At 37.1% G+C, this 24,982-nt stretch overlaps 1 protein-coding gene across 2 annotated transcripts in view; it reads left to right on the forward strand.

The window, feature by feature from the left end:
* LOC132545681 (filamin-A-like) overlaps positions 1–24,982 on the forward strand; it is a 33,674-nt gene that overhangs the window by 1,465 nt on the left and 7,227 nt on the right. For both annotated transcript variants that reach the window (XM_060209369.1, XM_060209370.1), the window contains exons 2-12: positions 10,375–10,513; positions 15,211–15,339; positions 17,150–17,320; positions 20,829–20,987; positions 21,257–21,460; positions 21,568–21,720; positions 22,241–22,369; positions 22,560–22,724; positions 23,810–23,911; positions 24,178–24,315; positions 24,411–24,541. In XM_060209369.1, coding sequence (XP_060065352.1) covers positions 10,381–10,513; positions 15,211–15,339; positions 17,150–17,320; positions 20,829–20,987; positions 21,257–21,460; positions 21,568–21,720; positions 22,241–22,369; positions 22,560–22,724; positions 23,810–23,911; positions 24,178–24,315; positions 24,411–24,541 — 1,614 coding nt within the window. In that variant the 5' untranslated portion in view covers positions 10,375–10,380. The remainder of the gene's footprint in view (positions 1–10,374; positions 10,514–15,210; positions 15,340–17,149; positions 17,321–20,828; positions 20,988–21,256; positions 21,461–21,567; positions 21,721–22,240; positions 22,370–22,559; positions 22,725–23,809; positions 23,912–24,177; positions 24,316–24,410; positions 24,542–24,982) is intronic.

Raw genomic sequence — 24,982 nt, forward strand, 5'->3', positions numbered from 1 at the left:
TGGTGGGTCAGTGAGAAGATAGTGATGGGTTAGTGAGAAGATAGTGATGGGTCAGTGAGAAGATAGTGATGGGTTAGTGAGAAGATAGTGGTGGGTCAGTGAGAAGATAGTGATGGGTTAGCGAAAGGATAGTGATGGGTTAGTGAGAAGATAGTGATGGGTTAGTGAGAAGATAGTGGTGGGTCAGTGAGAAGATAGTGATGGGTTAGTGAGAAGATAGTGATGGGTTAGCGAAAGGATAGTGATGGGTTAGTGAGAAGATAGTGGTGGGTCAGTGAGAAGATAGTGATGGGTTAGTGAGAAGATAGTGGTGGGTCAGTGAGAAGATAGTGATGGGTTAGTGAGAAGATAGTGATGGGTTAGTGAGAAGATAGTGGTGGGTCAGTGAGAAGATAGTGATGGGTTAGTGAGAAGATAGTGATGGGTTAGCGAAAGGATAGTGATGGGTTAGTGAGAAGACAGTGGTGGGTTAATGAGAACGATATTGCCGGGTTAATGAGAGGGCACTAATGGGTTAATGATGTTACCACAGTGCTAGTATACCACTCCAGATAGATACAGAGGGTAACCGCTTACAGCATTGAGTGCAGTACTAGAAAAAATGTGGCCATGCCTTAGTGAAACTCACTGACGCTTTGTAACACGTATAATGTTTTTACTGAGCCATTTTATCAGCGATCTACATTTGGGTAATTAAACTAAACTGAAGCATTCCTCCTCTTCCATATGTGTGACGTCACACACACTGTGCTCATCACTGTGTTCTATCTTTAAAAAAAACTATTTACGCATCAGGAACTTTTAGGGAATGTCTTTATCATCAACAAAATATGATTCAACTTTAACAGTGGACCTGATGTAAGCTCGCTACATAGAACGCCTAGTGACTCGTTTTAAACACATCAAACGGTTTCCCAACATTTGTCTCTATTTGTTTCTCTCTACGTGGTTTTCAATCGGTATCAAGTGATAAGTTCATGCATCCCTTATTTTGTTTTCTCTATATCCAGTTTCTTCTCGTTCTGTCGGTCTGTCTGGTTCATCTCTCGCGGTGTGAATGTATGCGGAAGCAGGTCGGCACCAGTAACAGTAGCTCGGGTTACCGCTACCGCCTTGTGATGATATCTGTAAACTCAAATTGGCACAAGTTCGGTTATTATATTAGTATATAGTTTTAATTCCGACTAAAACCTCTGTAATAAAACAAATATCTCCACTCTACCAGTACATGAAGTTTCTTAGACACTTTACAAAATTCAACTGATGAGGCACGCCCCGACGTGATAGGCGCGTGCCTGTAGCTATAGCTGCCATTTATCATGTGTCTGACGACATAGTTACGGCAACTCGCTTGTACTCCCTGTAAGATTCCCCATGTCAAGAGGGCCCACCCTCAATATCTCATCATATCCACTCATCATTAACATGTCCGTGGTGATGCAGTGAATTAATAAGTAATAATACGGGGCGCGGGGTGAGTGGAATCTTGTTTGTGACAATGGTTATGTCAATAAAAAAAAGTCATTCACGTCATATACCACTCGTCAACACGTGAACACCATGGCGATGTACTGCAACTATGTCGCAATATAGTCATCATGTTAGGTAGTCTTAATGTCAATCAGGACTTCTCGCTATCCTACATGTACTAACTCCTACATACATGAAAGTATCTCTCCAGTGGTATGTCACCAACGTTGTACATCAATCATAACTGTCAATAAGACAACAAGTCCAAATCTGTTCAATTAAACCGAGGAATTTAATACAATATAAGCACGACGGCAAGTAATTACGTAGTCCCTCACTTTCATGTTTGAGGATATATACATATTTCTTCACACGTGACTTGCCAACATAAAGTTGAATCATATTGATATATAAGAATATATAGATAGCGGCATATGTTCCTCCTTTAGATGTGATTCTATTGTAGATAGTATTCCTTTATGAAGGGTGATCCTATTATAGAGAGTGTTCCCTTAATTAAGTGTGATGCTTTTGTGAAGAGTGCTTCTTCGTTAGGGGTGATACTATGATAAATTGTTTTCAACAAACGTAATGTTATGCAAAGATGCGCTGTGGCGTGTGTTCCTTCTATAGACAAGATGCGATTGTGTTGTGTGTAGGTGTGATGCTTTCGTGGAAGATTGTGTGTATTCGGTAGGTGTTATGCCATTTGGCGTGTGTTCCTTCTATAGACAAGATGCGATTGTGTTGTGTGTAGGTGTGATACTTTCATGGAATATAATCTTTCAGTATGTCACTGTACATTGTGTGTATTCTGTAGGTTTTATGCCATTTTGGCGTGTGGTTCTTCCATGAGCACAATGCCATTTTGACATGAGTTCCTTTTGTAGACATGCTGTCATCGTTACGTGCGTTTCTTCAGTTGGCGTGATGCCACTGTGGTATGTGTGCTCCTGCAGCAGGCATGATGCCATTACGGCATGTGTTCCTTCCATGATCACGATGCCATTTTTGCATGCGTTCCTTTAGTAGGCATGATGCCACTGTGGTATGTGTGTTCCTGCAGTAGGCATGATGCCACAGTGGCATGTTTACCTTCCGTAGTCATGCTGTCAGTAATGCGTGCGTTTCTTCACTTGGCTTGATGCCACTGTGGTATGTGTGTTCCTGCAGTAGTAATGATGCCATTATGGCGTGTATTCCTTCCGTAGTCAAAATACCATTGTACAAAATCTACATGTTGGTTGTGTTGCTGTCGTAAGCCTGGTGCCGATGTGGCACGTGTTCCTTCCGTAGGTGTGATGCCATATGGCATTGTGGCACGTCTTCCTTCCTTCTGCATGCATGATGTCATGGTGTTCGTTATGCTAATTTGTAATTTGTTCCTGGCATAGGCGTGTTGTGAGTGAGGAGTGTGTTACGGCTGAAGGCGTTATACTGTTGTGGAATGTATTGTATCGGTAGGCGTGAAACTATTGTGATTTTTTTACATTAAAAATGAACCGAGAAAGAGTAACGCTATTACATAACGCTACAGTACATACCACAGTCATTTATCTTGCTACAGAGTGACGTACAGAAAAAACCAAGTCATTTTCTGCATGTAATGCTTTTGTTGGAACATGTACTTCAAAGTACCTTTCTAGCACTTGGGGTAGAAACTAATTATAAGCCTTAGACGTAAAGCGGAACCATATTCAGTACTTAGTGGTGTGGATGACGGAGCATGACATTAAAGCTTCCCCTAACAAAGTTAGTTCGTGTATTTCACCATCTGTTCAATGATCGCAAGTTTATATCAAACATACACACGTTAGGCAGATCGTCAATAAGTTCGCCGCACCTACCGGCACTAGGTTTGTAAGATACTGGAATGCCAAGTGATCATCGACAGTGTTTGTCTCTATTGATAGACAATACGTAAAATATCATGTAGAGCCTTTTCTTATTTTGTTCTAAACATTGATAATATTTTGATTGTAAAAGTCGTGTTGTATGTTCGTCATCCTATGATTTATCCTGTAAGACTTGTAACATTAAAGAATTACCTCAACCAGTGAGCGTCAGACTAGACAGCCAGAAGTGCAGAGATCGAAATTCCAATGTTTCTAAACTATTTTAATCGAGTCTTTTTGCCATTCTTGGAAATTTCGTGGCCATCTTTGTGATTAGAGACACCTTGGACGTTACTATAGATACTTTGGAGAGACTTGGGTTAATAGCCGTTTGAACGATTAGTACTAAGGATTTTTATTGCCACCATTAGGACCTCTGACTTATTGACAGCCTCTTAACGATCCTGAAATGACCAAGCTATATAACATATGGCAATATCCTAACTGGAAACACGCGATTCTCTACCGTTTGATTACTAGGCGTTCGTGGGGGGATTGTTATAAATTGCATCAATATGATAAAAACTTTTGTTTTACGCTGTAGCAGATGTCTATCATAATTTTGTTTTCAATCTTTTGTCTATGATAAAACAAGTACATTACAGCTTTATACACTTTACCCGACACCACGTTTTCCATTAAGAGTTTGACAGATATCGTTTAATATAGCTTTTGGCATAATAAAAGTCTAAAGCTGGCAATAACCATAGACAGTATTATGCAAACTGGAGATTGCTGAAGGGATGTAAATTACCGGTAGTGAAAGGTGGCAAGTTGAAGTGTGGTTTAAAGTCAAACTGATTTAAGATGATATTCTGTACATAGGGAACTGGTCAGGTATTTCACGATTTCCTCTGGAAAACACTGCACATTCTAGCTTTACGTAAACATAGGCAGCTGATTAGGAACAGTCTTGATTTTAGATGGTTCCTGGCTCCGTCTGGGTATGGTCGATTGAGACAGCAAACGGTTGGCGAAGAGAGAATAACATACAGGGGTCCACTAAGATTCTTGTTTGTACCAACAGATGGGGAGGTCGGTAGTAAGTGTCTGTGGGTAGAGAAAAATGATGAGGGATATTGTGGAAATAGTTATCTTTGAGGACACGAAAGAGTACTTGTAAGGAAATATTGAAACGTGTACATACTAGGTTTAAATGAAGACCCCATGATATTTTGGTACCGACAACTAACTTTTGTTAGTAATTAGGTAGTTAAATTCTTTTCTCCACCTAATTTGAAAGTTACATCCAAGATCCTAACACGAATGAATCTATGCATAATATTAATATTCTAGAAACAGTGTGGTGGACAGTATATAACTGAAGACATTTATCAGACAGGTTTCATTAACTGAGTAAATGTATACGTAATGTGTTACACTAGGGTAGTTAAATCAATATTTGGCTCTGATGAAGACAATACAGCTTAAGTTAACTAATTTCAAAAGGAAAGATTTTTACTTTCTCTACCGGAATTGTCGTCAAGTGTCATGATTTACTAATATACAATGTACATGTAATTAAAGTGCAAATATTGATTGCATTTACTATTGTCAAACAATATTTACCTTAATTCCCATCACCAGGCTTTATTATTTTTACTTTCAGTTTGTTTCACATTTTTATCTGATGCAGTTATTTTTCTGGTTAAAAATGTTTTGATTACGTCATCAGTATGTTTGTGTTTATGCATACCAATGAAGGGATAGGACTTTTAATATCCTCAGGAAACTTTGTGTCTGTAACTTTCGATGTTTTTGTCATTTAGCGAGACGTTTCTGTAGCATGTTTTTTTCTTTATTGCAACTTCTGTCAGCAAGAAAATGTAATTCATAACATTTCTTTGATCTTTTTTTAACTTCTCCCTTTATTTTTGTACTTTTCAATACTTTTGCCAAATTACCTGTATCAATACTTCAGTTAGGAAATCACACAGAAAGATGAGTGTGCATTAGGGTATATTACGTAACGAGAAATAAATATTATGCAGAAATGAATATAGACAAAGGCGCTCGGCTTTGATCAATTATTTCTGTACTCCATAATATCGTTTGTTGGTACAGAGTAGCATCTGTTTTTCCACGAGACCATGTAAATGTTACTCTATCAATTTTGTTTTTTTGTTTTTCGACGCCTTGTTTCCATTTCACGACCACATCAACATTTCGATAGCATATCATAACAGTTAGTAAATGTATTATTGTATTTCTTCAAATAAGCCAGATATGTGTCGGTCGAAAAAGACGTTGTATACCGGTATATTGAAAGTAACAAATGTACACAAGTCCTCCTGTTAAACGTTCATGATCATAAAGAAATCAATACTATTTGATATAAGAGATGATTTCTACTAATTTCTAATTGTAGATGGCAATGTTTGGTAGTTGCAAATGAAAAGTTTCTAATGTAGGCTGACTTTAAAGTTCCCGAGGGAAGTTAGGTATTGGGTACATGGGGTTACATGGGTTTATTTAGTGATGTTGTATGACAGACGGTCCAGCCCAGACAGCAGTTATTTGTGTCTAGTGTAACTGAGAAACTGGCTGTAGTTATGGAGGTAACGTCAAGGTGGAGGATTTAGGACAGGCCATAGACAATATGCATTTGTGTATAGACTCTATAGGGTAGATATTTAGAGCGGGGGAGAGAAACCAGTTGTAGAGGTATTAGGATAGAACACAGGGCAGCTGTTTATGTGTACGGAAGGAGGAACAAACAATGTTTGTGTAGGTTGACGTGTATGTATTCAGAAGTATGAGGGAGATCTTGTCGGTGTTTGTCAGGACGAGCGATAAATCCGACTGACAAGTTCCGTGTGAGATCCCATATATCTGTATAAGGCCAGTGCCTCGGTGTAATACTACACCAGCCTGGGCCTTATACACGCAGTCCTCAATGTCCTCCTCTTTAATACATCAACACTATTTACATATTGTAAGTATATATCGGCTATCACTATGGTATTGGGAATAATATATCAGAAATATTGTAAATTTAATAGTTCTCGAGTTCTCTGTGAAACCCCCATTACTTTATATGATTGTACAATCATCATCATCATCATCATCATCATCATCATTGACACCAAGAAGAGTGAAGTAATTTTAAGAATGACGTAAAGATATACAGTTCAATTAGTTCGGGCAAACATTAGTACACCTTTCTTTTATTTACACGTAAAGTGTACAAATACAGAAGCTATCCGATGTACTTCACATTCTAGTGTGTCGGCAACTGTTTCTTTTTATTGATGCCTATATCAACATATTCCCTACTAAACGATACGCTTCATTGCCAGATTTCTGCAACAGAGATGTGTTTATGACGATTTGACTGTCTCGGTGCTATCGTATGCTTTCCTATAGGTTTATAACACACGCGTGTGTCTGTATGAGTAGGACGTGGCCCAAACGATACTAGTATGATTACGCATGTTCACATATACTGGTTTTAAAAAGTTTGATTATTAAAACTTGGTCCTAACATTTCTCTCCATTCATCGACGTGTTATTAGATGTACAAAGTGTGACCCCACCTCCAAACAATGTCTAATTCTGAATAGGTTGAATAATTAAAAACTGTTCTGGAGACATGCTGTTCTACAACAGAAATTTTACTCTGACTTCATCAAAATGGTCCTGATAAAACACCTTTGTTTTCAGTTTAAAGTTTACCGATAAGATTGTTTGATTCCAAACCTTGTCCTTTTGAAATGTCATGTTTCCGAACATTGTCCTTTTGGAATGTCATATTTTCGGACCACACCCGTGAATCAAAGAAACCAGCATGTATCATTTCCTCTTTGTAATAGATAAAAAAATTTTCCCTATGGTTTTTTTGTTATCAAGCCCAACCTCTGAATGAATGTAAGCCACCTTTGCCTATTAATGCAATATTCTATAGATGTTAATATCAAATATGCATTCGATGTTGCTGTGAAAGTTTTGAATTCGTAAAATGAGGTTGAAACAATTACAGTCTTCTTATAACATATGTTTCTATTATCGGTAATTAGAAGTTACCATTAATTTACTAATAACAAGCAATAACACTTGGGACTGAGATAAGTACGATTTTGGCTACTCTGCACTCGAGCTCTTTAGAAATGGATACTTAGCAGTTTTCACGTTACATTCATTATTTTCTACAATCGTAATAAACATGTTGGAAATGATTCAAACAGCTATATCTTCGGTTTGTAAAAAAGATATATTAGCGTTAGAATGAACATCACATGTCTGATTGGGGAAGTCACGTGTGGTTGATGTGCGCAGACGTATAACCATTGGATATCAATCCCACTAATGAAGGCTTGATTTAAAACTCTATTTTGGGGTAGCCATTTTAGTGAAATACACAAAAACAACTCGTACGAAGTCTGCTATTTATGATTTTAAATTGAAACGACGTTTTCATCTGAGCAGCCACTGGTGATGTTAAAAAGGCGCCGTCAACATGTTGACTAAAGCACTCTGGGTCCTGTCAGACTTGTTAACGTCGTGCCTGTTACCGCCGTCACTCTCAACATTCTGTCTGTTATCATATATAGCACTTCCTTTTCCGTCTTTTCAAAAAAATGCGATTTTTAATGTTATTTGTAATGATATAAATCATTCTAGATCTTCGCATTTGAAGGGAATTACTTACCAGCAACACATAAGGCTTACACTTACTACGACATGGAGATGTTTGATGAGAACATGTTTTACTGCTGAAATTCCTAAAGTCCTGCAAAACATAATCGCCAGTTGCTTATATGGCCAAACAAGTAACACCCAGTAGTCTGTCCATTCCACACATATTTGTGTATAGACAAGATATTAAAATCCTCGATATGATTAACCTTTCTATACTTACTTAGCTGAAAATATTCTAAGCTGTTTGCGTTTATCATAGAAAGGTTTTGCTGCCCAGGTGTTCGTGGGAGCCAGGCAGGGGCGCTGCTAGATTACCCTTAACTATCCGCATATCAATCCCTTGTAATACGTCAAAGTTCTAGCTTTTAACGAATATACACGCTTCCATAGTTACCAACACATACTTGTGCTGACCGAAATAGAATAGTATTTGGCCATCGCGTCTTCCGAGACGTGAGCACAAAATGCATTATGCTATATAATGTGCCCGATGGACATAAATTACGTAGTCGTTTGTAGTGTAAACACCACCCTCTTACAACGACCCGGGCAAAAGTCAAGCTTTTTCAATCCAACAAAATCGTACTGTATACTGGCAATCATCTCATTTCCAGTGATCTGTTGAATCAGTCTTAGATTTGAAACAGTTTCCCACCAACAATGACATAGTTTTTCTTTACAAAGTTTTTTTGAGGGACAAATACGCATATAAACAAATGTTTGAAGAATTGTCTGATATATTTAGGTGCGATTAAGAGAGACAGTAATCGGCACTTCCTTACAATAGGACGCGATTCCATTGATGTTGAAAATGTAGTGGTCGAGTATTTGATAAGATTTCTGTCAAACACTGTAGTTCGAATTGAAGAGGTGTATTTTCTTATTTCAGTCGAAAATCAAAAGAAAACATAGCTATGTCAACAGACTCTTATATCACGATCCTAAATGACGAATTACGGGCAAAATAAGAACAATTTTACACTGAGACATGTGAAAAAGAAAATCCGACCCGGTGTATTGGAAGAGTAAGCGTCTTCTGCTTCATACACGATGCCCAGTATATAAATAACGGTCAATGTAAGTAATTAACGACACGTTCTCATATGAGAACCAGGGTTTTAACAAAGGAACCACGGGATATACTAACGAGCAAATCAAATACACCTAATTTTATATCGCACAAGAATACGGAACAATTATATTTAAGTATAAGAACATGAAAGCGACCATAGAACGTTCTCCTGAAGTCCTTTCATGTATCGTTTTCCTGATTTTTATTTTTTAAACACGCTGGTGCTTTTTTACTTTAAAAAAGGCACGATACACCTGTCTTTAATGTAACTTCATTTTGTCTGAACGGTTTCAATCGAAAATATCTTTACGTCGCTTTCTAGACCCTGTTTCATTTATTAACTGGTATCTATCTCCCTGGACATCATAGTGCAACATGTGGTGAGGGATATTTCGATATAAGGATCAGTTTCTCATAATCACCTAGTCTTTCCTGTAGCCCCCTCTTTTCCGAGTTTCTCTCATTTTCATTTCGTTCCAAAATTTGCTCATACATAAATGTCGTTGAGGCGGAATGCTGTGTTCAATAAAATTTTGTATTAAAAATTCTTTTCATGTGTTATGTGTGAGTATCAGAATATTTCTTCATATGAAGTAGCTATGCCGAGAACCTGGCGACGATAATATTTGACTACCATTTGACAATTGCTTTCGCAACTACATCTAAGTGGTAGATGTATTGCCATACGCATAAACAATATTCCCGCAAACTGAAATACATTTCTAAAACCGCCCACCTACCTAAGTCATTGCTTTGCTCCAAACAGATATACGCATCAACGCGTAATTGAATTATGTAACTCTCATGTGTACGTTTCAGACGTAATACAGTTAACTAATGTCGGGGTATGTTGCAATAACATGAACATGACGGAAACCGTATAAAAACAACGCCTACTATATTGTTAATGAATGAGCTAACAGTAAGATAACGTATATCTAGTTACTAAGATACATGGTGTTGTACTAGATACCAGTCAACATTTTATATTTGCATGGGTTCTACCAGACTCCGACCGGTTTGACAAAGGTACACTGACTCTAAACACAAGGACAAAAAAGTTGTATGAATTAGTTACAGCTGGAAAAGAAGTTTGGAATTCAGAATATCTTGACCGAGTTTTATGTAAGCAGACAGTAATAAATATGCACTAATTAGCATGGTTAATTGCGATTGTTATTTGATATAACGAGAATTTTTAGCATGAACAACACTAATTAGCTATGAATAGAATGTTTAGTATGTAATGTGGTGTATAATTTCTAAATAAGTCGTTAAAGTAATTATTTTTTATTTCAGCACAAAATGGCGACAGTACCTTCAGGTCTAAGACCAGAAATTAAGGACAACGCTGATGGGTCCATCCGTGTGGAGTACAGCCCCGTGGCCGGAGGACGTCACGAGGTCCAGATGTGTTATGAAGGAAACGCTGTGGAAGGTATGTTGAATGTTTCACCACCAATGATGTTTTTATTGGTACGCCATTAGTACGGAAATGCACATGTAGGCGTCGAATGTATAAAACCATCCGATATTCCGAGGTAGTCTTCTTTTTCAATGTTTGTCTTAAAATCATACACTGACACAAAGATTGCAACGAAACCTACAAGTGTATAGATTAAGCTGTACGAACTACTGAGGATTGCATTCTTGAAAGTTGAAATATGAACCCGACCAGAGGAGTCACAAATGCAAATGGTATTCAGTTTATCAACATGGTAAGGGAACATTAGTTTCCGAAGCTTGTGCGTTATTTCATGGATATTATGTCAGGTTTCTAAATGACAGAGAACCTTCTTATTTTGTTTCATTTTTGTCTTTTTTTTTAGATAACAGTTCCCGATACAAAGAAAACATTTCTGTAGTCTTGGTGATTTAGGGTTTTTTTTCTGCAGAATTATAAATTATTGGGAATAAGTAGAAAATAATAGAAAACAACGCATAGGTAATAATCATCTACTCAAGTCCCCTCATAAAAGAATGCCGACTTATAGGAAATAAATCACCGACATTTTTTCACGTATGCACCATAACGCCAATGAGTCGGAAGCAGAAGAAGCTTCCGTAACCCTCCTGATTGAACACAGATGTAGGCCGATTTTGTATAGACCTACGAACGTGTACTACATACAAATAACGTTAATTCAGGGCAGTCTCTATCCCAGCACCGGTTACAAACACGGCAAAAATATTCACTAAGCAATACCACTGTGTTCATCCAATTACCACTGAATTACCATTTGTGAAATGTTTGATGTGATTTTAATGACAGAATTCGACTTATGTCTATTCACGAGATGGCATTGTACATGGCAAACCTTTACTCTGTAAGAAGTAAGGCAACGAGAAAGGAATTCAAAGCCAAGCGAGTATGGCCTTCTGTAATTAGTGCTGCCATCGGTCATCTGTTCAAACAGAGTCGCCTTGTTCATTTCGTCATAAAGACAAAGAGGTATTAAGAAATGAAAAGCACACTACATATGAATTTAGTATTTGCTAAAAACGATGTACGTTACTGGGCAGAATGCCACTTTGCCAATTGCAAGTTGAAGCTCAGCTCACTTCAAACAGTACAGCTGCGCGCTGCTAGCCCTGCAGGGTTGGTACACACAGCTGTGGTAACACTTCACTAATCAGACGAGAGAGGTCTATATCATATATATTAAAGGTGCCCGACGTGTATCACTAGCAAGCACTAACTATACCAAAATTAAACACAAACAAGTTAATTCCCATGAAATCCTGATGATATTCAATAATTCAAAATTACACGGAAGGAAAGTTAACGGTAATGTAATAAGTTGTACATGAAATGGGCTGTTGTTGGGAGGTGATTATCCCTAACCTGGTGTTGGTACGCCTACTCAATTACGGCGGATTTGCTCATCGCCGGAAACATATAACATCACAAAACGAACTGCGATTTTGTTATGATTCATCAACAGCGAGTTAATAGTTGTTTATATCAAAGTGTGTATATTATGGACAAGACAATACGGCAGACAATTTACAGATTCCAAACACTCTATCGACATTTCGCTTTTCATTTAGAACTTACAAAGAAGTATTTTATAGGTCAACGACTTTTATATTTACTAAAAGGCCTCATCCATCATTAATTGATAACTGCAGATATATTCTTTTACCTCCTACCTGATTTCTTTTTCTGTAAACAATTACTACTTGTGAGGTACAAGCGGTGTGAGATATATAAGCTTACACTCCTTTGTATATAATAGTATGTATATTTTACCGCCACAGTTATGTCTTACTCGGATACCAATGCCTCCTTGTAAATAAGGAAAAATTACCCTGCAATTAGGGCTTTAAACTGTACAAGCTGATTCTTTGCATGAACATAAGATGCGATTAAATTTGGGGTCTAATACGTGAAAAGAGACATCAGGACGAAAAATGTTGTTTATTCTATTTTATTCTTTGCGTTTCATTGACAATGACTTTTTTCATTTTTGATTGATCGTTCGCGCCTGTAAGAAAGGCTTGGATTATGTCCCCTGGCAGAGATTCCACCACTTCTGTAACGCTCAGCGATGCCAGTTAGTGTGACTGGTTCACTCAGTATACTTCATTTAGATAACACTATAACAGTGTGGCTTTCACAATGATATCGCACCCTGATCAAAATACACACTCAAAACACGCACACATCGCAAACATAAGGAGGCCGTCTTTCAATGACAGTAGCGGTCAAAAGGACTTTAAACAATAAATAACTATGATATCAAAAACCAAATCACCTTGCAATTAAGGTTTTTATCCTTTTGAATGTCAGAATGCTAGCTCGAAAGGAAATATGCTCACAATTATAATGTCGACGAAATGGATCGCATTTCTCTACATTATCAGTGATTACTTTGGTATGTATCGGTAATCTCTTTGTGACAGTTAATATATGTTTGACCAGGACAGCAGCATCATTGGAAGACCAACCCTAACAACAGAAAACTAACAAGAATTCATAGTGATTTATGGTAGCGATTGATACCAGTGGTACCTAGCATGTTGTTCGTATCCTTACTACTTGTAACAGTTGATGGTGCGGGTGAACTAGGACCTCATCAAACAAAAAGAGGGTTGCCAGTTTACCGGACGAAGTTAGAATTTTGAGTCAATGAAGTTGTTACAACGGATTCCCCGCCCCCTGTCCTATCCTGATAATACACAGGCTAATGGTGGAGTAACCATTTATAGTTTGGCATTATAAACACGGCTGACTCAGCTAGTAGCAATCAACTGGTTTTCGCATCAGGCCAACAAATACACAATACCACAGGTATCTGGGATATACATGTTGGGAATATAACTCACGCCAGTCTACAAGATATACGCAGATATTTGCATACAAAAGAAAGAACGCACCTAAAACATCTTCAACAATTTTGTAAGCCTCCTGGTAGCATTGCCTGGCAGCAATATATATTGGCATCTAGTCCCTATTTCGTGTAAATGATGTAAATATTGGATATCATTATTTTACAGTTCAGCGTTCTCTGATGCATACCGATTTATATATAAACAATTACACGAGTGTCACTAATGGGGTAGTAGGGCGGGGTACTAGCTTACATCTCATGAACAACCAACTTATAATAGATAAGATATCCATATTGGAAAATTCCAGACGAAATAAGAACATATATAACATCTATTATAATGAAGGTTCCAAACTAAACGTATTCCTGAATTGTTTGTAAAAGCAAGATATATGTAAATTGATTTATGATTGTGCACGTCACTAAATCAGCCGAATTACTTCAGTGCTTTCCCATTAAAAAGATATGACAGACTTTTATAAATGTGAAGTCATATCACGGCAACAGTTCAAAAAGTCAGAACAGCCAAGCACTTGAGCCAATGCACTTCCGCCTTTGAGTTTCTCTTCAAAGCACAGACATATGGTTAAATTTGATCATATCATCGCTTCATGTTATGTTATTTTTTGTTACAGGTAATGTGTCCAAATAAAGATCGGTGGGTTTTTAATTTTCAATAATTGCTCTTTGATATGCACTGCAGGGATGCTTGTGACGTTACTTATCATGCTATGTTACTCGTCACTATTTTGACACGTGTTAAGTGACTAATGACCTTTAGTAAACAGTAGCAGGACTTCTCACACTTTCTAAAAAATCTACGTGACACTGATTTTAAGCCGGAGCGCTATGTTTTTCTCTAGTTTAAGGGCATATCGAATGATTACCACTAAATGAATGCATTAATATACTCATTGTGTGCATTGTGTGTGTGTTCTCAGTGTGTGAAGATAACTTCTCTCCGAGATATAACCCGATGTTTGTTGAAGAAATATCCATTCCTGAGCTACATCTGTTTTAATCATCTATGCTGCAAAGTCATGTAATACACCGAATCACATGATCACAGGAGGTGGTACATCTCACGCGCATTGTCACATCATTAAGTAACACTGGTGAAGTGATAAAGAAAATACACCACTCAGGCGATGGCAGGCTCATTAACATCTCGTTGAGGTTGATGTACAGCCTATGAGCGACACTGGCTTTGACATCATTCAGTACATGCCATGAACGCACCATACGTGCCATGTGGATGTACTGCCATTCCATACATTTCAGATAAGACAACGTCAGATGAACGTCAACGTTAGTTAGATTGGAGTACTTATTATATCGATAGACGAACCGGTACAAGGTGCTTCTATCACTGAACTAAGGCATTTATCTCCGGGTGCATCAGTAGCTTTACATGTATAATACTTACAAAACACAAACTTCAACACAAACAAGAAAATACCAATATGCCAATATTATCATATTTCAACTCAAATTCAATAAAACTAGGGTAAAATATAAACAAAAGTCATATTTAGAAGAATAAGATCAGGTGTTCCGGATAGTAAGAGTTCTCTGCTTCATCGACGACACCAAGTATGTCAATCCAAGTAAGCAGTGTCACGTTCTCAAATGAGAACGAGGTATACAACAACGAGACCAAAAAGCAGGCTATCGAACATAAAAAATATCCAGCCTTATATCGCACAAAGAAACAAAACAGGGATATACTTATTATTTCATAAATAAGAATAATTGACATTATCAGAGCCTGCTGCCCGTTATATCAAGTTTTGTGTTACAGGTAGCCCTTTCTCGTGCCTGGTCGACAAGGTCGATGGCGGGTATGTCACAGCCTTCGGAGGTGGTTTGGTAGGAGGAATGAGTGGACAGACGACAACCTTTACCATCACCGCGAAAGCAGGAACCCTTAGTAAGTACACCAATAAATATCCTGTACAGCATCTTTTAGAATTTGTAAATGGATGTTTTATAAAAAAAGATAAATAAACAAATTAACAACTATCATTTATCAACTTTAAATGTTGTTTATATTCTTTGTATTTGCTTGCCATGTTATGATAGTCGATGCATTACTTTCACATTTCTATTGTACATTTCTCCTTAGAAACAATTTATGACACATTTGTTTGGAACAGATCCCCTAGAAACAGCAGACATTACAATTGTTTTGTACAGATCCCCTAGAAACAACAAGTGTCACATTTTCCTGTCTCAAACTACTTTAAGATACTTTAAAACTGTTTGTATCACACTTGTTTGGTATAAATCACCTACAGAAAATTCGATGCCACTCTTTGCATATATCCCTAAATAAGCACCTTTGATAAAGACCCTCATCCTATATAATGTGCAACCAATGATTGACAATTATATTTGTATTATATTTTAGTTTTGATATGATTATCCATTGAAGGAACACCTATTGGTGTGATGTACAAGCATTCATTGTTATTCCTTACATTCAAAAATATTTAAGATACAAAATATAAATATTCTCAACGTCGTCAAAAATATGTTAAAAATGTCACGAAAGAAACAGCAAGAGAAAACCAACATGTCAATATAATCATAATCTAAACTCAAATTCAATCAAATTAGAAATTAGAAAATAGAAGAAAGATTAACACGAAGACTCATGAAAAGTACAAGAAGAATAAGACCAAGTGTTCCGGAAGAGTTACCGTTTTCTGCATCATCGACGAAAAAAATTAAATTGATTTAATTGTAATTAAAGAAAGTTAGAATGTGTAAGTAAAACTGAAATTTATTTCAAGCAATGTCCTAACCATTTTATCAGTCATGACTGCATGTATGTATAATGCTTTGGTATCAGTTATGATGAAGGTAATGATTCTTGAGTGGTACTTGGTATCTGTTATAATGATAGTTGTGATTCTAGAGTGTACCATCTCTCCCCAAAAACAACCCACAAATAATCTCTGACTATTACAATAACAAAGGAATCTCTTTATTGTGTCGGCAATATCACCCTCCCGTATAAACATCATTAGTAGCTGGACATACTGTAATTGTGAGAGGTCATCACAGAAACGTTAACCTGTCTGAGGCCATCGGTCCTATTGACTTTGTCTACATCGAGTACCGTCAATATTCTATTACTTTTGCCTTCTGCAATAAATGCCAGGATGCCATAGTTGTGATACCGTCTGGTAACAATTAAAAGGCATTACTAGTTAACGGATGAGGCTTACAACATTAGACACGATGGGCTGGCTCCCATTCAGCGCGACCTGAAAAGAGAGAAAGCTTAACATCATGGCCTCCTTAACTAATAAAAAAAATACTAGGGAATTTTGATATTCTGCAATTTTTCAGCGAGTTGTTCCTGTATCAGAACTGAAATGATCGTTTAGTCGTTTATTATTTCTGTAATAATAAATATTTTCATTGTCTTATCAATCCAAGCTATGAATGAAGAAATGGACAGTCAATTACACAGACAAGTAACTATATGTTCCTTCTTCCGAATTCTTCCTTTCCAATATTGCTTTAGGTGTGGCGTACATACAACAGGGTTAAAATTACCATTTCAGATTCAGTTTTTTTTTTTACTTTTTCCGCCGAATACTACTCAATTGTTGGTAATTCAAGGTACAGTCTATACCTACACGTCTGTTTTTATCAATTGCCTTTAGAATATGTTTTCCTCGATACAATGTATGTAGGATATGTGTTAAACAGGTTGATTATTTTTGCAGAGGACGTATCTATAGAAATTGACGGACCAACAAAGACGGACTTTAAAAGGAAGGATAACTCGGATAGATGTGATGTGTCCTTCATGCCAATGACGCCCGGATTGTACAACATCATTATCAAATACAAAGGAAAGGAAATCAAGGGTTCACCCTTCCAGTCTAAAGTTTCAGGTAGACAGCTTAACTTCCCTCCTGCACGACGCTGTTTCAGCACTTTATTTTATGCATCAATATATGATATTTCACTGTGTACACTGATTGTGGACATATACAAGTACTTTACTGTTCTATGCGCATGCGCGGAAAGTATTTGGCAATAACAATCCGCAAATATCAAGTTTCCTTTTGATGTACTTGTGTTTTAGTACAGTTCTTTTTACACCTTGCTCGGATATTGTCGACCTGTGGTTTTTTTGCTAGAGTATGAGCGGTATTTGTGGTAGGGATACGTACCTGTCTCCTCTCACTTCCCGTCTTATTTCGTGTAAATACACGTACTACATCTGAATCTCTGTAATCAGTTTACGTTCATTCATATATAATAAGAACTTTGCTCACTAGTAAATTCATTGTGCTGATAAACTTTGTACATAACCCATAACCCCTCTATCCCTGATTTTTTTCTAATAAAAATAAATTATTTTCCTACCCTTGATGTTTTGTACAATGAATTCCTGCCGTTTTTGTTTCATAATTTATCCCATGGTTTGAAGTATTGCTACATTGGAGAGATTGAAGTTTGTTGTTTTTTATAGATATGTCTTGAATTATATACAGTGTGCCAGATTGGTTCAAAACTGTTGTTGTGTAGCTTGTGTATTTATATTGATAGTAAACGATGCTATCGGACGAGATTGAAATCCGAGTCATTATATACAAATCAACATGACCTCTCTAGAATTCTTGTTTGTGTTGGGAATTGTAATAAAATGATAAATATAGACACAACAGGCACATATTCTCACGGTTTTGAGCCAGTCTTTCCCCGTATGAATGTGTTCAACTATTACTATTTATTTCCCACAATCAGTGCAGGCAGACGGGGTTTTCAAAAAGGGTGAGTTTCTTGTCTATTGATCTGGAACTGCAGATAAACTGAAATAGGACAGCATTATTTCATTATCAAGGAATTTTATAAAATGGCTGCGTTTTGAAAACAATCATTTGTCTTCATACTACATCATACGTGGCAAATAGTAGGAAGAATTAAGACGTGCGAATGTAAGGGGGTTGGAAAGGAGCCGACGTAGGGAGTCTGTTGAGGGGTTGATTTAAAAAAGAGCTGATACGTGCGGATGTAGGGAAGTGCAAGATGAGAGGATGTAGGGAGAGTGTGTTGAGGGGATGATATAAGTGACTAAAGGAAGAGTTGAGATGAGCGAATGTAAGAAGATTGGAAATTAGACGATGTAGGGAATGTGTTTAGGGGTTGATTTAAAGAAGAGTTGAGACGTGCGGGTGTAGGGAAGTGTAAGATGAGTGGAGGTAGGGAGTGTGTTGAGGGGATGATAAAAGTGATTAAAGAGAGAATTGAGATGAGCTGATGAAGGAAAGTGTAAGATAAGTGAATGTAGAGAATGTTTTGTGAGTGTGTTATGATCGGGTATGATATGGGTTTGTTCCCGAGAAGTGTTGAGTGTAAGTAGATATAAATTTTAGTATTTCACTGATATGACATGTTTTAACAAAACCTGGCCATTTTGTGAAATGCCTTATTCCTGGAATAGGTATTGTTAACGTAGTGAATGAATTACATTAACGGCAAAGACTAGAGACCTGTGTCGTACATGTTTACCGTCAACGTCACATGTGTGACGTAATTTCGGGCGCCGAATGCTTGTAGACTAACACCCATTTCGGGGCTTTTCTAGTGTATGCTTCTTTTTAACGTCTGTGCTTGGCACATACTTCCATCATTCCGGTGCTAGTGATAACCGTTGTATCAATACATATCTTACAAAGCAATCTTTAGGTGGTAATTTGAATTGTCTCTATAAAAGCATTTTATTTCAATTCAGCGTTTTCAGTTACATGTAGTGCTTACACTAAGCATGTAATAAATATTTTGTTCAGGATGGTAACAACAATGATTATTTGATTTCGATCTTGATGATATATTTGTCGGAAATGAGCAGAGATGATTTATAGAGAATAACTTAGATAGTTAACAACACGTACAGAGTTATCTCCGCTGTAATTTTCCCTCGTTGCCAGAAAGGTGAACGTGGATACTGTCTATAGCTAATGTGTACATTCTAACCATATTCTCTCGTGTAAACCAAATACTAGCATAACTTTGGCGTGCACCTGCATCTCCCAACTCAGAGGAGTTATGTAGACGATAAAACATAGATAACGCTCTGTAGTTCTACATATAGATCCCTAACTTAGTATTGACTGTATGTGTGGGTGGTATCGAAAGTTCGTTAGAAAATGTATATCAAAGCAAAACCAGCTTACAAACTGAACTGAATCGTTAACGTGATGATACGCACGTACACATGGACATATTATATATACTAAGGACTAATATATTTGACAGGACTTGACATATAAAGTCATTATTAGTAATTAATATTAACAACGTAATAGTGCATGCTGTATAGCTGGTCGTATATCTTATAACATTGTTTATTAGTAACAGGTGCTGATACATGTCAATTGTCGGGATGTAATGTAAAATTATGCAAACACCATGACATGCACCCAGAAAAAGAGGTTCGAACAGGCGCATGTGATGTGTTGAACATAGCAGTAAAGGTGTGGTTTACATAGCTACAATGACGATGTAATGATCGTCGTTGATATTCAATGTATGCGATGGAATTATAATATAAATCCCTCCTGTGAAAATTTTGAAACTGATACGACAGGATCAATGAAGACATCGTCATATTGGAACATGTTTTTAATGATTGCTATTTTGTTTCGGATAGTTAATGGCCATTTAGTCTAATTGTTAATTCATATTTTATTCATGGTATATCTTAAAATTACCTTTGCTCATGAATGATGGTAATTAAGAATATATATAAAGAAACTGTTCTAATTAGACCACTTGTAGCGCATTTGGATGTATTCTGTGGAACGTCATTAGTTTGGTCGGCATCGTTCTTAATTGCTCCATGAACCACTGTTCAAGGACACGGATTTGTAGTTCCAGTATTTCAGACTCCTAACAATATATTGCTGGTTTGTTGGACTTCCGAGGACCCGTACTGCTGATGGCTGTATGTTTTCTGTACATTTAAGGTCTAACTCTAAAGCATGTCTAATACATAATGATTTGACACTACTAACTCATCAAGGTATGTGATATCTCCTCAAAACTTTCACTACATTTGAAAACATTTGTGCTCATGGGTGTAATACAATTCTCTCAAATATGTTTTTGTTCTCGAATATTGAAAATAAACCATGATGAATCCTGCATACAAGTGAATCCTGCATACAAGTATATATGACGCAATGTTGAAATTACCATCATGATAATTTTATACATTTATTTTTTATGTATAATGTTGGTAACCCTATTAGTAACAAATAAATCTAATGATGTATTGACTTTTTTATGAAATAATCTTAAACATTAGCACGCTATTTTCTGTGGTATTTTTGCATTTTTCTCTAAACACCACTTGGTTATGGACAATTTGACACCATCTGGACTCTGCTACAGGTGAAGGCCGTAAGCGCTCTCAGTTGTCACTTGCCAATAGCAGTGACTACTCCCTTGATGTACTGGAACCAGAGATCGTAGATTTAGCTGGTCATCTGAAGACTCCTAATAACACCACAGAGCCATGCATCTTGAAGAAACTGGCCGATGGGCATTTAGGTAAAGTTGTTTGTCCTAACAACACATTTATTCATATGTTTTAGGGGTAATTTTGTCTTTTTAAAGTCTCCCGAGTAACTGTCGTCTTAATCCGCCTTATTACCTCTACATTAAATCTTACATATTGCTATATTGACTTATCAAATTCTTGATAGCATAATCCGTTTTCAGGCACAATGCGACATTGCTTAATACACTTCGCCATATTCTAACGCATGCAAATATAATGGGACATAACCTGACTTATCATGAGTCTTCCTGAATTACAGGTTTGGCCTCCTTTACGCCCCGACAGAAGGGAGAATACAAAGTACAGGTATATAGAAACGAGAAACACATCAAAGGAAGTCCCTTCTCCATCAATGTCGGCGACGGCGAGATCGCTCATGCAGCGAAGGTGAAAGTCACTGGACCAACCACAGAAGCCCTTGCAAACCAGTCCAATGTACTCAAAATCGACACCAACAGTGCAGGTAAGTTACAAAAATGTTAGCGATGTTTTAGATTCCCGAAATGGACGGTTCTTTTCACATTTTAAGAAATCAACACGTATTAACTGTGGTTGTGATACCGTTGGCAGGTTATGGAGGCTTGAGCATGGTGATTGAGGGCCCTCACAGGTCAGAGATCGACTGTGTTTCCTCCGAGAACCGCCTGTATGAGATACATTACAGTCCTCATGAGCCTGGAATCTACATCCTCAATCTCCGTTTCGCCGACGAGCATGTCACAGGTATGGCTTGGCATAAGGTAACAGACCTGGAATAATGTAATGGCACTGACCTGGTAGACAATGTCACATATGTACATTTAGTAGTTATTATATCATCGTGGCAGTATCTGAATCTCGTTTAATCTAGAACATCATTTTAAATAAAAGACGGATTTATACGACGACCCTTGAAAATGTATAAGAATAATGCGACCATGTTTTTTGGAAGGGTCAGCCCCATCTGCTTCATCTACGACACTGTCATGTAAATTGTGATGTCAAATTTAGAATTACGTCAAAAGCAACGAGCAAACCATGAGAATATCGATTTAAACATATTTTCCAACGAGATCATATTTTGGTAAGCTGGATTATACTACAATCTTATAATTGTACATATTAACGAAATTGTAGTTCATATAACGATTGACTTTGTCTTAACAATATATGGTTTCAAGTGCGAAAGATGTTGATGTAGATTACATCATGTGTTTAAACTTCATAAACTCATAAACGATACTGAAGACTAAATTTTGTATAGGGAGTCCGTTCCTGTTAAATGTGGTTGGAGACCCATCGGGACGTGTCAGGGAAACTATCACAAAGCAGATGGAACAGGCTGAACCAGTGAAAAAGGGAGACCACTGTGAATTTATGTTAAAGATCCCAGGTAAGTCTGAATTATGATGTCTTTAGATGAGCTTTATGTGAAGTATAACAATTTTCAAAGTCGTAATACAGGTGCGATGCTAATTGATATACAAATACTAAAATTAAAATAATGAAGATTTTATATGTTTTTATACGGTTTCTGTCAAGGCAGTGATTGCCCTAACTTAATCGATCTGTTCTGTAACTAGGTACTAATCCCTTTGATATGGAGGCATCTGTGACTGACGGAGACGGATGTACCGAACTTTGTGAAATTATGGATGAGGATGATTTCCACTACAGGATGAACTTCACCCCTCAGATGACAGGCACTCATATTCTTAGTATCAAGCACAAGGGCATGCATATCTCAGGTACAACGACATAACTGTGCATCTTTATTGGCATCCATACGAGAAATATGATAATATGTAGAGGTTACACAACAATTCGTTGATATAAATGACATTTCTCTCTTTCTAGTTACTTGCTTTGCAAAGAAAGGGTATTGTAACTTTTGAAAAGTTATTAACGAGAGTGAAAGAAATACCCTTTACAAGGCGAGTTCGTGTTACTTGGTTCCATCTTTTCCGAAAATTAATTTATCTGTTCCGTACTCACGTGTATTTATAAACGATATCAGTTAGGAGTAATAATATGACCTGTAGTGAAATGCCGCTTATATGTGGAACTGACAAATTCAGAAATATGCGGAAATATTTTGATTTATTACAAACCATAACAAGTAAGGTTATCTTCAAAGTGAATAAGTAAATAGCAACTTAAAATTAGAGTAATATAAAACAGAACTATGCAATTACCGTCATACAGCAGTCCTTCAAGGACTCCCCAGTGATGCTAAGGACCTAAATTTTGAAGTCTAGGAGGCGACCGAGGAAAACCGGAAGAAAAGTCAAAATATAGACGAGGAGGTGCATTAACCTTATTATTCAATATATCAATAAATCTTCATATTTTTTTATACTCTTAGAAGAACTACATGTACATGGGCATATTCTGAACATTCACATTATTCGAATGAGTTTAGACGTGATATTTAGGATACGACAAAAGTGTTTACTGCTTGCGATATCGAAGATTGTGCAAAATGCCAACAAGTGCATAACGCATTTTAAAACAAATGTAACGGCAGATACAGTAGAGCCAAACAATGATGTAAGCTGCATCAAACTTTAAATGTCAAATCATTGCGCGTGTTAATTTCTGTAATTGCATGAAGAGCCTTTCGGGCCAAGGTTCATGGTATCGGCTATTACATGGTGCTAGGGTTGTTATTAAAAAAAGAAAAATCTGAAAAATTTCGTGATATTTATCCTTACCTGACTATACCAGCAATATCATCATAAACCCTCTTTGGTTACCAAGCTACCAGAGAGTCATCTTATGATGGTAAAATAAAGACATCTTTGACAGATAGTGATGCCTTTTATGTTTTTAGGTAGCCCTTTCATTTACTCCGTTGGACAGCTTTCGTCAGGCGGTACTCACAAGGTCCAAGTAGGAGGTCCAGGCATTGAGCGTGGAGAAGTGGGAATCAGCAGTGAGTATTAGTTCTTTGTTTTACGATTCAGATGTGTCATTCGTTACTTTTCTTCGAGTGCTATTAAGCAACATTGCTACTGAACGAATGTGTATGTATGAAACATTTTTATGACATTACGGCATCACATAATAGTAATGTTTATTCATGACTTTAGATGAATGAAACATGGTCATTCAGAATCACATTTTGACTAATATGACAACATTGATAACGACGGTTTTGACTAGTTGCTTGCGGCAATAACGCAAAACTTTATCTTATAGATGACTTCAACATTTACACACGCGAGGCTGGAGCCGGGGAGCTCGGTGTAGCTGTGGAGGGCCCATCAGACGCCAAGATTAAACTAGAGGAACGACCTCATGGTTTCTTAGGCATTTCATACTTTGTCAAAAAACCAGGTACGTTTGTCTGCTTACGTGATATTGTCTTCGTATCATCGACAATTTAAACGTCAGTTAATTTTTTTCTCAATTTTACTCATTTCTTGTTCCAGGAATGTATGGTATTCACATAAAGTTTAATGATGAACATATTCCCAACTCTCCATTCATGGTGAACATTGCCCCCGATAGTGGTGCCACCAGACAGGTCACGGTACATGCTCTCAAGGACAGGGGACTGGCGGTATGTACCAAACATTGATAGCTCGATACTCGTTCACATCTTATACATTTAGACGTATATATATTTAAAGAAATGTACCATTGAACTCATATACATCCTAGCTTACATTATTGAACACACATAATTATACATTATCGTACATCTCCAAAACAAATGTGTTATACACTGTTGATAACAAGTAACACAATTGTACTCTTTAAAGTTTAAAATAAGCTGTCATCATCAATTGATTAACTGGTAACATAATTCAATAATTTTAGCAGTTCTGTATTTTCGCATAGACGCTAACAATCAAGAATATCTACAGCAAAAGTCATCCACCGCGTGGCCATTTCGATCTAAATCTTGTTTTCGTAAAGACGACGACGGTACACTTACGACATTGTTGATCCATGTGAAGGATCACACTGCCAGGAATGAAATAATTTGGCTTTAGTTTAC

Source organism: Ylistrum balloti, unplaced genomic scaffold (assembly GCF_031769215.1).
Source record: "Ylistrum balloti isolate Yb309-2 unplaced genomic scaffold, AGI_CSIRO_Ybal_v1 Utg369852, whole genome shotgun sequence".
Taxonomy (NCBI): domain Eukaryota; kingdom Metazoa; phylum Mollusca; class Bivalvia; order Pectinida; family Pectinidae; genus Ylistrum; species Ylistrum balloti.